General features: G+C 47.0%; 1 protein-coding gene across 2 annotated transcripts in view; it reads right to left on the bottom strand.

Annotated features, from left to right (window-relative positions):
- Positions 1–14108, bottom strand: part of ALDH1A2 (aldehyde dehydrogenase 1 family member A2) — a 91373-nt gene that overhangs the window by 2830 nt on the left and 74435 nt on the right. For both annotated transcript variants that reach the window (XM_084898777.1, XM_084898776.1), the window contains 5 exons: positions 12018–12120; positions 9833–10017; positions 7468–7632; positions 6346–6503; positions 5964–6038 (listed from right to left, as the gene is read on the bottom strand). In XM_084898777.1, coding sequence (XP_084754903.1) covers positions 5964–6038; positions 6346–6503; positions 7468–7632; positions 9833–10017; positions 12018–12120 — 686 coding nt within the window. The remainder of the gene's footprint in view (positions 1–5963; positions 6039–6345; positions 6504–7467; positions 7633–9832; positions 10018–12017; positions 12121–14108) is intronic.

The following is a 14108-nucleotide window of genomic DNA, read 5'->3' as shown; positions in this document are numbered from 1 at the left end:
GGCGACAGGAGACTGCGGCCGCCCTCCCCAGCCCTCTGGACACTCCCAGAGGCGGCTTGCAGCTGCTGCTCTCAGGCTGCTGGGTGGAGTAAAGCCTTGTGGCTACGATGCAATTTGTCTTTACTTTTCTTCTCTAGCCCCTCCCATCCTGACCTCTTTTTAATTGTCTTTTATTGTCTTGATTTCACCATAAAACCAAGTCTGTTTTCTTTTTTCTTGAAAATGCTTGAATTTTTCTCCTTTTATTCTCTGTAAAGTCACACCTCCACGAAGCTTTTCCTGACGCTCCACAGAAGCAGCTGCCCTCCCTCTGTGTTTACAGAGCCCTGGGCTCACCTCTACACAGCCTGTCACCAGGGGGGCTGCCTGAGCTTCTGTCCCCCCATGGGCTTGTATCTCCCTCACCCGACTTCCTGCCTCACCAACCTAGTGCACAGCCCACAGCCCCACTTCCTGCCCCACCAAAGGCAGACCTGTGACTGCGGTGTCCTACTCTGTGTGGTCGCCTTCACAGCTGGACCATGTGTCAGGGCACAGGTGCACTTAGAAGTCTTATTCCTGTTCCTCAGCCAGAACAGGTTAAATTCCCTAACAGGAACCAAACTTGGCATATCTACCGATAAAGTAAAATGTTAGATTTTGGTGTCTCTCATCCCGCCATTTAAGAAAACCAGTTAGACTCACTCACTAAACAAACAGGGATTTCTGCTTCCGGGTGTCGCTTTCCCTGCCTTGTTCTTTGGCTCACAGCAGCATTTCTCAGAGCAGGGTCCCCAGACCACCTGCATGAGAACCTGTTAACAATGCAGAGCATGGGCCCCAGCACAATCTACTAAGTCAGAATCTCAGAGGGGTCCCCGGGTAGGCATGCTCAGCACGCTCCTCCCCAGACTGCAGTCACTTTCTGTGCACAACGCGTGTGAGCACACCGGGAACCAGAGAAGCCCTTGTGCAGAGCATCCTAATAATGCTTCTCATCTTCAACGCTTGTGTCCTTCGTCTGTAAAATGCTGAGGTTCACGGCTTTCTTTCCCTTCCCTTGACGGTGACACACATTTTATAGCTCAGGCTCTTGTGTCTCAGGGGAGCCTGAACGAGGAAGGAAAAAGGACGGGGCAAGTGAAACAGATGGAGTTCGCTGAGCAGGCAGAACTGAGAAACAGCCTTCTCTGTCCCCGGAGTCAGAGGCCAGCCGCCAGGTAACCTGCAGAGGGAGCCCTCTCCACAGCGCTCCCTGGGGGAGCACGCAGAGGCTCCCCAGCCCTCCCTGCAGCTTGTTTCAGAAGATGCTCCCTCCTGTCTCTACTCCTCTCCTCTCCGAGGTGGCAGGGAGATGGCAGGGACCGAAGCTGCATGGAGATTGCAGGCTGTGAGGCACAGTTCCTTCCACATGGAGGGTTAGATGGGGTTACTAGGACTGTATTGCATGAGAAGAAAGAGTGAGGCCGGGACAAGGCAGGTTCTTTATAAGAAGAGTTTCCTACCACGCAAGGAAGAGAAAGCATGTCTGAGGGGCAAGCAGGGACAAAGAAGCATATAACTGAGCAAGATGAAGTGGGTCTCATCAAAGAGCTCTGCTTCCTAATTACTGTTTATCTGCCTGGGAAGGCCAATTCACTATGTATAGTGCCTATAAGACGAGTCCCAGTGCTGTTCTGCAATAACTTGGCCCACTGTTCTGGGTGGTTCTGACACAGCCAGACGGTCTCCTGGACCATCTTTCTAGCAGGGGGCAATGCTTCTGATAGGAGCAGACTGGCCCTGGACGTCACAGCCTGAATCCCGGGAGGAAGCTTGACCATGACGAGGGTCCAGGCCAAGCCTGGGATTACAGCCATCAGCCGCGCTTACTTATCACAAGCATGATTCACCCTGCTGATGACCTGTCACAGGAAAGTCAATGGAGCAGCACTCCCAGAGCCAGGGACTGTTCCAGCCTCTCAGAGCCTGGGGAAGCCCAAACCCAGGGGCGGGAAGCGAAATGACAAGTGCAGAAAGCAAAGCCATGTGCAGGCTAAGGAGAGTCACCTGGAGTACATGAGGACTGTATAAAAGCAGAGGGGCACCCATGGCTGAGAAAAGAGCATCCAGACTGGCTCTGGGTTCTGGCTGTAAAGCAAGTGAGAGGTGCTGAAGCCAGAAGCAAAGGTTCAAGCAGGAGTGGTTCCTCCCTGGCATCACCAGAGACAGCACTGAAGCTGGTGATACTACAATAGCTGGAACTTAGGAAAAATTCTGCCACACTTCCAAAGTAAGATATTTATTAAGAAAAAGGAGGATCACCTGCCTGGGAAGAGTAAGGAAAGACACTGTGAGAGAACTAAGAGTGATTTAGGGGGGAAATGCGGTGAACCCATAAGACTAACACAAAAAGGGCTATATGCTTAACACATTGCGAACGCATTTGCATAGCACTCACATACAGTACTTGATCAATAGTGATGAGAGCAGCTAACATTTTCTGAAGGTTGGCCAGACACTCCTTTGGAGGTTTGGCATACTTAATGCTAACATTTAATCCTCACAGCAACCCTTTGGGGTAGGTACTAGAATTATGCCCATTTTTATAGATGAGGAAACTGGGGCTTAGTAAGATTAAGTAACTTGCCCAAAGTTGCACAGGTATTAAATGCTACAGTCAGGATACACATCTGAGCAGTGTGATTCTACAAAGTCTCCTCTTTTCCTCAAAATTACACCTGCTTTATGGTTTAATGGGCTGGAAATGACCAGTTAAAGTATCTTAACACATTACGGACCAGGACTGGTAGTTTTATTGCTAGCTTTACCCCGTGGCCAGGTAAGTTTCTATTGAACAAGTTACAAAAAACGTTTTATATAAATGTTAGAGGCACGGTTTAAAATTAAATACCCATCACATTTTGAAGTTATTTATTACATGTTCTTACAAGCTAATATATTTTTAAAGTATGACATTTTGTAAAACGCTGTGTAATATGAAGCGAGAATTCTCGTGATCCGTCCACAATGTGTTAAGCATGTAGCCCTTCTGTGTTAGTCTTATGGGTTCACTGCACTTCCCCTTAAATCACACTGATTTCTCCCAGTGTCTTTACGTACTCCTCTCAACCGGCCACAACCCTGAAAACATATCTCCCTCTCTCCACCTACCTAAATGTTCCTCTCCTTTAAAGGCCAATTCCAACTGCTACAATAGATCACATCTGAAGGCTTCCAGGACTTCTTCAGCTCACCGTGCTGTATATTTCATTTACCCAATATGATCTTAATTACCTTACTGAGCTGACCAAGCCTTGTGCTCTACTCAATATTTGTTAGAAGACTGACAGTTAACTGAGCATTTTCTCAAAAAATAATAATAATGAAGATGCATTCAGTAATGGCAGAGGAAAGGACATGGAAGATGTTTCCTCTTGTGAGTCACAGGATTTAGAAAACATGGGTCCAGCTCTTTTCAAAACAAACAATTTTTTTTTTTTTTTTTGCTTGGGAGGGTAGATGTCACCTCAGGAAGACCCTGGCTGTCATTAATTCTCCAAATGCTACCCAAAAAGTCCATTTGTATATGAAGCCTGCAAATAAAATCCCTCTTGAGTCTAGATTTTCTCAGCTTCAGTCCCATTTTTTAGGTCCTTAGCATCTCAGGACTCTGTCCTGATCCTGTGCCTGTGGAGTCCTTATGCCTGCCCTCCCCTGGCCTCTCCTCCCCCACCCCCCCCCCCTTGCTTCCTTGGCTGATCTTATGGAAACTAAGTGCATTTGGAGCCACTGAATTCCAGGTTCAAATCTCAGATCTGCAATTTACTGGATGTATGACTTGTGCAAGCTACACAACTCCTCTAATCCTCCATTCCCCCTCTAAACTATCTGTAATATAAAGACAAGTATTTATCCTAAAAGATCATTGTAAAAATTGAATCAGACATTAGGATACAAGTTAACATAAAGCCAAACACAGATAAGGCATTTTACTAATGGTATCATTATTGTCGCTGCAAATTCCTTCTAGTGGGTCATCTTCTTATAATCTCTGCCCAAACATCCTCTTGTGCCATGAATCTTGGCCTTAAACACTCTGGGATCTCCTCAACTCCCACAGAATGCCCCTTTGATATTGTGATTAAACCACTCATTCATGCTATGCACTAACGCTGCATTTCCAGACTCAAAGAACCTACAGGTGCTGAGCTGGTGAGTGAATCAGGTGTGTGTAAAATGAATGACAACCAATACTCAGGTCCCACAAGCAACAGGAGGGGTGGGGAAATGGTGAACTGCAGAGCTCACAGCTGCAGCAGTTCTATAGGGAGAAGGTAATAAGCAAGGAATCTAGATTTATTTAGAGCCTCCTTGTTATAGAATGGACCATAAAGATCCTATCTAATAAAAGAGTAATATGCAAATTAACCATCACTCTGCTACACCCAAAAGCCATGCCCACAAGCTAATCAGGAACAAATATGCAAATAAACCCAACCAAGATGGTTACAGCCACAGAGAGGAGGAGGGAGGCTTGGGTTTCCCTGGCAATGGAGGAAGCCAAGCTTTCCACCTACCCTTGCTGGCTTAGGCCTCTGCTTAAGGCTACAAAGCTTCAATGATAGAAGATACATAAATCCAAACAGAAATGGTGGCAGCCACAGAGCTAGCAGAAGGCTTAGCTCCACTCCATGCTACAAAGTTTCAATCGTAGAAGATAAATAAACCCCAGATACCAGGGCCTCTGCTTGGGTTGCCAGGGGGTGTGGCCAGCCTGCAAACCACCACAGGCCCCTTGCCCAGGCTGCCCCATGCCCCAAGGGAACCCTGATCCTGGACAGCCTTCAGGGCAAACTAACTGGCTCCCACCCATGCACCAGGCCTCCATCCTATCTAATAAAAGAGTAATATGCAGATTAACCATCACTCCAACACACAAGATGGCTGCCCCCACGTGGTCAAAGATCCTGTCCCCATGTGGACACAAGATGGCCACCACAAGATGGCCAGCAAGAGAGGGTGGTTGGAAGGGACCAGGCCTGCAAGTGAGGGCAGTTGTGGGTGATCAGGCCAGCAGGGGAGGGAAGTTGGGGCGACCAGGTCTGCAGGGAAGGGCAGTTGAGAGGGACCCAGGCCTGCAGGAGAGAGCAGTTGGAGTGGGGGTACCAGGCCTGCAGGGGAGGGCAGTTAGGAGTGACCAGGCCTGAAGGGAAGGGCAATTACGGGTGACCAGGCCTGAAGGGGAGGACAATTAGGGGCAAACAGGCTGGCAGGGGAGCAGTTAGGGATCAATTAGGCTGGCAGGGGAGTGGCTGGGAGTGATCAGGCTGGCAGGGAGAAGAGGTTAAGGGCAATTAGGAAGGAGGCAGGCAAGCAGTTGAGAACCAGCAGTCCTGGATTGTGAGAGGGATGTCTGACTGCTCATGGGATCGGACCTAAATGGGCAGTCAGATATCCCTCGAGGGGTCCCAGACTGGAGAGGGTGCAGGCTGGGCTGAGGGACAACCACCCTCACTCCACTCCCCATGCACGAATTTCATGCACCAGGCCTCTAGTTTTTAAATATGAAGCAAAACAAACATTACCAGCCACCTTCATACCTGGGCTAGCAGTTAATGACCTTAGTTTTAAGCACTTCAAACTTGGTTTGGTCCCTGGCTAGTCTATATTTGTTGTACCTTCATGCTTTTGTTCTTGCTATTCTCTCTGCCTGGAATGCCTGCTCCTAAAAAAACCTCTGACCCCATCAGGTGAGATCAATTGGTTCTGCCTCTATGCTTACAAAATGTTCGACATACTTCTCTAATGGCCCTTATAATATGGCATTGCTGGTACATTAACTTTTCCCCATTCCCACCTCAGGTGAGAGAATTGTGTTTGTTCATCTTTGTAACATGCAGCACGGAGCTTAGCTTACAGTGGCGTACATTCAAGCAAATGCTTGTTTAATGAGTAAGGGGAGTCCTCTCCTATACTAAGAACCAGCTACTTAGGACACTTACATTTCTCTCCCATTTCCAGACATCTTGAATCCCCCAAAGGGGCTCTGGGCATTTAAGGCATTGTAACAATTGATCCTGAAAGAAGAAAACAGTGCTATGTTAGTGTGTATTCTGCTCACACAAAAATAATCCCACTGGCATGATACCTCTTTTGTAAGTTTTATTTCCTTTGTTCCAGATGGAAAATATGTAATTCACTTGGATTTCCTGATCTAGCCAGTAAAGGCTGCATCCCCTCTCAGGGTGACATCTGCTGCTTTGGGCCTTCCCCATCCTTCCAGAGGACAGACGTGTACTTCACCCAGGCTCTGGAGAATGGCAAAGCCCCCGTACCACCCCAGGAATGTGTTATGGCCAGAATGATGACACAGATGGATCTTACCAAACAGTCCCAGCTTGCATGGCAGAAGACACTGTGAGGGCCTTGTTGATGTCATTGGTAAAGACAGCGGCTACGAGTCCAAAGTCAGAGTTATTGGCTCTTTCAATAACTTCATCCATAGTCTTAAACCTCAGGATTTCCTGAACAGGGCCAAAGATCTGCAACAAGATAGTTTGCCTCAACATCTTTGCTATGCCATTCCTTCGCCTGTTTTCCACATTTCAAAGAAAGTGTTCTCTGCCTTCATTATTTAAATAACTAGAGGACCATTGCACAAAATTCATGCATGGGGGAGTTTCCCTCAGCCTGGCCTGCATCCTCTTCCATCCAGAACCCCTTGGGGGATGTTCAACTGCCAGTTTAGGTCTGATCCCGGGGATGGGGCCTAGACCATCAGTCAGACATCCCTCTCATAATCCAGGACTGCTGGCTCCTAACTGCTCACCTGCCTGCCTGATCACCCCTAACTGCCTTTGCTTGGGCCTGATTGCCCCTAACTGCTCCACATGCCAGCCTGGTTGCCCCTCCCTACCTCTCCCTGCCAGCCTGGTTGCCCCACACAGCCTGCTCTTCACTCATTGTGTGAAGGCATCCTGGCCAATTAGCAATTACCCTTTTATTAGTATAGATGTTTATGTTCAGCAGCACAAAACTGGAAAATACCCCAAACTTTGCAGAAATGCATTATACAGGAGTCTATCCTTAGAGTGTGCTTGATGCCCCGCGCCCCACCCTCCCTGGTGTCACTTGGTCCCACTGTGTGTACTTCAGCTGTGTCTCAGAGCCTGAGCAGAGCCGAGGAGGCACTGTTCTGGGTGCTGGCTGACCTGTGTGATCCCTCTGCTGCATCACTGTGAGGATGCCTGGCTGCCTTTCCTTCCGTGCTTAACAGCCTGGTGACCCCACAACTGGCTATTCTGATGATTCTGCTGGCTAATAACAATTGCAATCATGGAATATGTCACCTTCCTTCCCTGTCTTTTTAACTTTTTTCTTGAAACAGAGATTTGCATAGCCATGTTTATTGCTCTATACGATATATACAAAATAGAAAACACTAATATCATTGTACTAGAAATGCTATTCTAACATGCCAAAATGTAAGAATCCTGTATTTGATACCTCCTCCTTGGCAATGCGCATGTCATCAGTCACGTTGGAAAACACCGTGGGCTCGATGAAAAACCCCTTCCGGCCCAGCCCCTTGCCTCCACACTCCAGCTTGGCGCCCTCGGCCACACCGCTCTGGATGAGCTCCAGGATCTTGTTGTACTGCTTCTTATCAATCTACAGACAAAATTGCCAAGTGACTCCAAGTAAAATCTTCCATGAAAACAGAAATAAGCATGTTTTCAATAATTATTTGTGTTTTTAAAACGCTTCATCATATCTAGTCAAATCATATGGAATACTATTATTTAAACATTTTTTATCCGTGGAAAATGGCAATTTGGTTCAAACAAATATATCAAGAATTCCAATGCAGCCAAAACCACTTTGGTTCAGTGGATACAGCGTCGGCCTGCGGACTGAAGGGTCCCAGGTTCGATTCCTCTCTATAAAAAACTTCAATAAGGTATATTTAAAAACAAAACAAAAACGTTTTGCCGAAACCGGTTTGACTCAGTGGTAGAGCGTCGGTCTGCGGACTGAAAGGTCCCAGGTTGGATTCCGGTCAAGGGCATGTACATTGGTTGCAGGAACATCCCTGGTAGGGGGTGTGCAAGAGGCAACTGGTCGATGTTTCTCTCTCGCCCACGTTTCTAACTCTCTATCTCTCTCCCTTCCTCTCTGTAAAAAATCAATAAAATATATTATTTAAAAAAAAAGAATTCCAATAAATGAACGACTCTGGTGATATCACTAAATCAGATATACCAGTTTAATATTTACAGAATGTTTCTAAGTGATGGAGATACTGGTGAATTGATTATTCACTGTGTGGAGGAAAATGGACTTCTATAGCCAAAATGAAGAGTTTAACAAGTTGTACTGATACCAAAAAGATGAAAACAAGAAATGAGTTAATGCAACCTCTTTACCTCAAATCCTATTGGGATAAATTTTTAATGGAATGTTCCACCTTTAGAGAAAAGGGTTAAGTTTAAAGAGTGAGGCCTAAAATCACAGAGGCAGAATAAATAAATAAATAAATAAATAAATAAATAAATAGTGAGGCCTCACTTCTTACTCCATGAAATAAAGTCAGTCTTGCTTTCCAAAAGTTATAGGCTCATCACACAATTATTATGGTAAATAATATAAAAACTGACATTCTCCTGAGTTTCAAATAATCAGCTAGAACCATGGTCAGCAAATTGTGGCTCACGAGCCACATGCGGCTCTTTGGCCCCTTGAGTATGGCTCTCAAAATACCACAGCCTGGGAAAGTCTATTTTGAAGAAGTGGCGTTAGAAGAAGTTTAAGTTTAAAAAATTTGGCTCTCAAAAGAAATTTCAATCATTGTATTTGGCTCTGTTGATATTTGCTCTGTTGACTAATGAGCTTGCCGACCACTGAGCTAGGACATCAATCTTCTCTCAAATGGCCCCAAAACTGAGAAGGTGTTGATTCTTATGAGGAAAACCCAGGCTCTAGTGGCCCAGATGAGATCTGGTCCACACATTCTTTACAAATTCTCAGCCTCTATCTACAGTTTAAAACCAGAACTCCATCTGGAACTATGCCTCAATGACTGTGGAAAGCCTGCAGCACTAAGGAGAGCAGGCTGCGGGACTTTCGTTGCCTCCTCATCCACCACAGTGCACAAGGCACTCAGAGTGAGAGACAGCCATATGGTCTTCATGTCCAAACATGAATGGACTCCCCAGGCGCATCAGGGTGGTGAAGAGAACCCTTTGCAGCTGAGAAAAAGGATAAATGGCTTCTGAGAATAGAGAGGCCCAGCCTCCTTGACTACGGCCTCTACAAGGATGTCTGAAGTCTGTGGTCAGGGCTGGGACTGGGTTTTCATGGCAAGATCCACCTTGTCATGACTAGGTCTTCCTTTAGGGCTGAGCGACTCCAACTTACACCCAAAGTTGAGAGTATCCTTAAGGCAACTCTAATCCTTCTGTTTTCCAGAAATAAAATTTAGAAATGGAAAGAGAATCTAAGACATAAGCAATGCCTCACTGGCCACACTTCCAGCTGTGAAGACAAGGCAGAAGAGTGAGGAGGCAGAGGGTGCTTTGCTGGGTCCCACTAAGTGACCAGTTACTGTGCTCACCAGGGATAAAGTAAAGAAAGGGCCCGGCCAGTATGGCTCAGTGGTTGAACATGGACCATGAACCAGGAGTTCACAGTTCAATTCCTGGTTGGGGTATATGCCTGGATTGTGGGCTTGATCCCCAGGGAGGGATGTGCAGGAGGCAGCCGATCAAAGCTTCTCTCTCATCATAGATGTTTTTATCTCTCCCTCTCTCTTCCTCTCTAAAATCAATATTTTTTAAAATGTAAAGGAAGGGGTGGTTCATGGTTTCTCTACCTGGGGTCCCTGCTCCGTGGTGGGATCGAAGGGGCTCCCCACTATGCGCCTCTTGGCCCGCTCCACGCTTCTCCTCACGAACTCCTCGTAGATGGACTCCTCCACGAAGATGCGCGAGCCCGCCGTGCAGCACTGGCCTTGGTTGAAGAACACGCCCTGGTGAGCCTGCTCCACCGCGTGGTCCACTGCGAGAGGAAAGGCACGTTCCCAGCACTGCCTCACCAGGGAGGGGCTGCCCTCGGGCTGGCCCTCCCCTCCCAGCCCAGGGCGAGTCACTGAGAGAGCACTGGACTGAGAACACAGCGTAGCTGTGGCTCTAATAGACCCTGGCGTTACTGGCTGTGTGAACTTGGGCATCTTCACCTCCTTGAGGCCCAAACCCCAATTCACAGGGGTTGGCAGATAACGTAATGGTGTGAATCTGCCAGCCAGTAAAATAACGTGAGGGACGCTGGGAAGGAAAGCCACCGCGTTTGGCTATTGCTATGCATGGAGATAAGCCCATGATTGCCACATTTCCAATTTTAAGGAAAAACAGAAATCGGTACTTTTAATGTACAGGTTGGTTTTTTTTTAAGCACTGTGTAACATCTAGACTATAAACATAGTTAGACTGGCATTTGGCTTGTGACTACCTATGTGCAACCCCTAATCTATAGGGCCTTGTGGCTGTTATGTTTAATTGGTGTTTTGGTAAATTTAACAAAGCAATGGCTTTTCTTTGAAGACGTCACATTTCCTCTATTTTTACAGGGATTTGTATAATAGCCTGTGATAGCGCTTTCATTTCCATCTCTTATATTTCAAGATAGAATTAACTTCGGTGTGTGCTAGCTGCTAAATGACTGAATCAATCCATCAACATCACGTCGATGAAGTGCCCACTCCTCGGGAGGATTTAGCTGTAAGAATTCTGATCCCCTGGCATCTAGTATAAAACTGGAGCTGAACTCCTTGCACATCTCCGGCTGGGGCTGGAATGCAGGCAGTCTGCTCCCTGCTCTCCCCAGCGGAAAGAGTGGGGGAGCAGCTCTGCCGGGCAGGATGTGGGGAAGGAACAGGAGGGCTGAGAGAGACTGGGAATGTCATTCCCTGGCCAGTTTTTCAAAACAGAGAGACCACACCTGTGCAGAGCGAACCAGACAGCATCCTTCCAGGAGACGGGGCTCCCTAGACTACTGCTTCAAGTCTCCCTAAAGCCCACTGCCAAGGCGTAATCACCTCCAATTTGGGTCTGCTCACACGGAGCTGACCGCCGTGTGTTGTCTTCCTGTCTGAGTGTCACGGGAGCAACAGAAAGGGGTTGGGCTGACCAAATAGAGGAGAGGCTGTGGGCTTGGGAAAATATTGGCTAGTGAAGAATTTCCTAAATGACCCGCAAAGCCGCCAGGCACACTTGAGAAGTTTCAGACTTCTTGAAACTAGGCAGGGAGGTTGTATTTCAGGTGTTCAGATCGCAGCACATTGGTCTTTCTAGTATATAGCGCTGACCAAGCCTTCACCCCTTCCACCCTATTCTACACAGCACAAGGTCAAAATGGCTCATTAGTGTCTAGAAAACAAATCCTATTCAGTTCCACATTGATAAGTGCTCTTTTCCTATATTAAACTATTTTCCCCTTGAAGGAAGAGTCCAGATTCTTCTTGAGTGTCCCTTAGCATTAAAGATCTTTTTCTCATTGTCGTGTCAAAAGCTAAACGAGTTCATCAACAGTATTACATGAAATGTTGAAGGGAAGGGTATTACTTAAGAAAAAGATGAAGAAAAAAAAAGGAAACAATGATCAAGATTATGAACAATAAAATGTCAATAAATACACACCTATCAGCAATTGAATCCAAAAATACAAATAATTGAACAAAATAAACTGATGAATAAAATGCAATCAGAGGCATGGACACATGGAACAAACTGATGAATCTCAGAGGGAAGGGGGGATGAGGGTAGGGATGGGGTGAGATTATCAGGGAACTTACATGCATTTATACATTACCTATGAACACAGATGATACAGTGGTGGTGAAGGCCTGGCAGGGCAGGAACCGGGTGAAAGGGGGCAAGGGAGGGAAAATGGGGGACATTTGTAATACTCTCAACACTGAAGTTTTGTGTGTGTTTTAAGGGAGATAGGAGAGATGGCTGAAGGGCATGTGCCGGAACACATATGAGGCCTGGTTGACTTACAATCAGCATCTGCAAAAATAATATTGGGACTTTTCCCGCCAAGTTCCAGAGTTACTCGCTTCAAATTACTTCTTCCAGCTGCTTCTTGGATAAGCTTTCCAACCTGAAAGGAAATGGAGAGAGGTTTCACACACTGTGCACTGAGATGGTCGGTGGCCTGAGCCAGCTCCGGGCAACAGTGACAGTCAGCAGAAATGGACCCTGCAAAGCAAACTCACCCACTGATGACACAGGAACAGCTCCTGGGGTCAACTTGTATGGACAAGAAATGTTAGTGCCTCAGCAACTAAGAAGCTGTCAGCTCCTTCAGAATCTGCCTCAGCTAGAAAAAGCTCTCTTGCCCACAGGGATGCCCTCCCCTAGCATCCCTCATCCATCCACTGAGGGCCAGGGTATACAGACCTGCTCTCTCAGCCCACCGCAGGCCAACTCTGCAGACCATATATGCTCAGCCAGGCCACCTATAGTTGGCTGAGGACGTCAGGCCTGCACTGCAGCACGGCTTCCCCTGTGTCCACTCCCCTTCAGCAGGGAAACCTGATAAGCAGCCTGCACCCCAAACTCCACCTCAGGGTCTTCTGGAGAACCTGACCAGTAATGGCGCCGCTCTCCTGGAGGGCAGAGGTCACTTTATGGAAAGCACTGAGCCACCATGTAGGCAGTTTGCTCTAGTTGAAATGATAAATGCTACCAAAAATTAAGTATTTTGAAAACCTGGGGGAGAGAAATGCTGAATTTATGTTGGATTCCTCCAGCCGCTTGTTGAGATCCTCAAGCAGAACTAGTAATTCCTCGAGCAGTGCTGAGTCTCAGGTAAGAGCAGAGGCTCTGGGGCCTGAGTTTCTTTTACTGATTCTATCACTTATTGTTTGATCTTGGAAAATCAGCTTCTCTGAGCCTCAGGGTTCCTTCCTCTGTAAATCAAGCTAAAAACAGTATCTGGTGGGTGGGTGGGAAGAGATCAACCAAAGAACTTGTATGCATGCATGCATAACCCGTGGACATAAACAACAGGGTGGTGAAGGCCTGGGTCAGGAGGTGGAACTGAACTAGAAGGGGTCAATGGGGAGGGGGGAAAGGGACATCTATCATACTTTCAACAATAAAGATTTTTTTTTTTAATCAATGGGGAAAAAATAGCACAGTATCTGCCTCAGAATTTAGTTGTCCTGAGGATTAAGTGATGTAAAAAATCTGGGCCTGAGAACCCATGTGCAGGCGTGGGGAGCCAGGGCCCCTCTCCCCCCACCCCTAGTGCAGAGGAGGAGGTGATGGTGGGGGAGGGCCCCAGCCCATTCACAGCAGGTCTCGTCCTGCATGGACATCCTGTCCATGGACATCCACTGTTTCGGATATGCTGTGGAAGGTCTGGGGACCTCCCACACCATCCCCTCCTCTTCTGGATTAGCTGGCTTAAATGCTTTGTGGTTGTAGTCTAACTGCACCTCATGGCAAAAGTTTTAAAACATACACTCTCCTTCTGAGGAAACCCAAATTGGGGAACAAACAGTGATGTTTCTGAAAGAGGTAAAATTAGAGCCTCTTTGTTCGTGGACCAATGTTAGTTAACAAGGGGTTGAGAAACGCCTACATCTGACCCTAAAGATGAATGGATCAGCCCATCGCTCCTTTCCTGCCTTGCCAGCTTGTCTCTTCTGTGATGAGGTAACCTCCCTATGAAGACCGGCTAACAAAGGCCCTGTCCTCAGGCAGACATGCTCTGTCTCTTTCAAGAAGAAAAGATGAGTACACCAAAGAAAGGAGGATCGATCAGCCCTCTGTTCCAGGGACCGTCAGTGGGTGGGAATCATGACAGAGGCCTGAGGCCTTGCAGGAGAGGGAAGCAGCACCCAAAGGCAGCTGGGTAGCAGCATCAGGGGCATCCCCAGGAGGCTCTGTCTACACCTGCCTGTTCTGAGGATTTCAGGTGTGTGGCTCTCTCTGCCCAGAAGAAACCATATTAATTGATGGGGACTCATGTCAAAGTCCAGAAAGATACCCTAGGTGCTTTCTCAGAGGAAATAATCACTGCGATCATGAATGTCATGACTCATTGTATTAAAAAATTAACATTTATTAAGTTAATGTTAG

This window comes from Pipistrellus hanaki (assembly GCF_964339955.1).
Source record: "Pipistrellus hanaki genome assembly, chromosome: 1".
Taxonomy (NCBI): Eukaryota; Metazoa; Chordata; class Mammalia; order Chiroptera; family Vespertilionidae; genus Pipistrellus; species Pipistrellus hanaki.
This window is presented reverse-complemented; position numbering and strand designations above follow the sequence as displayed.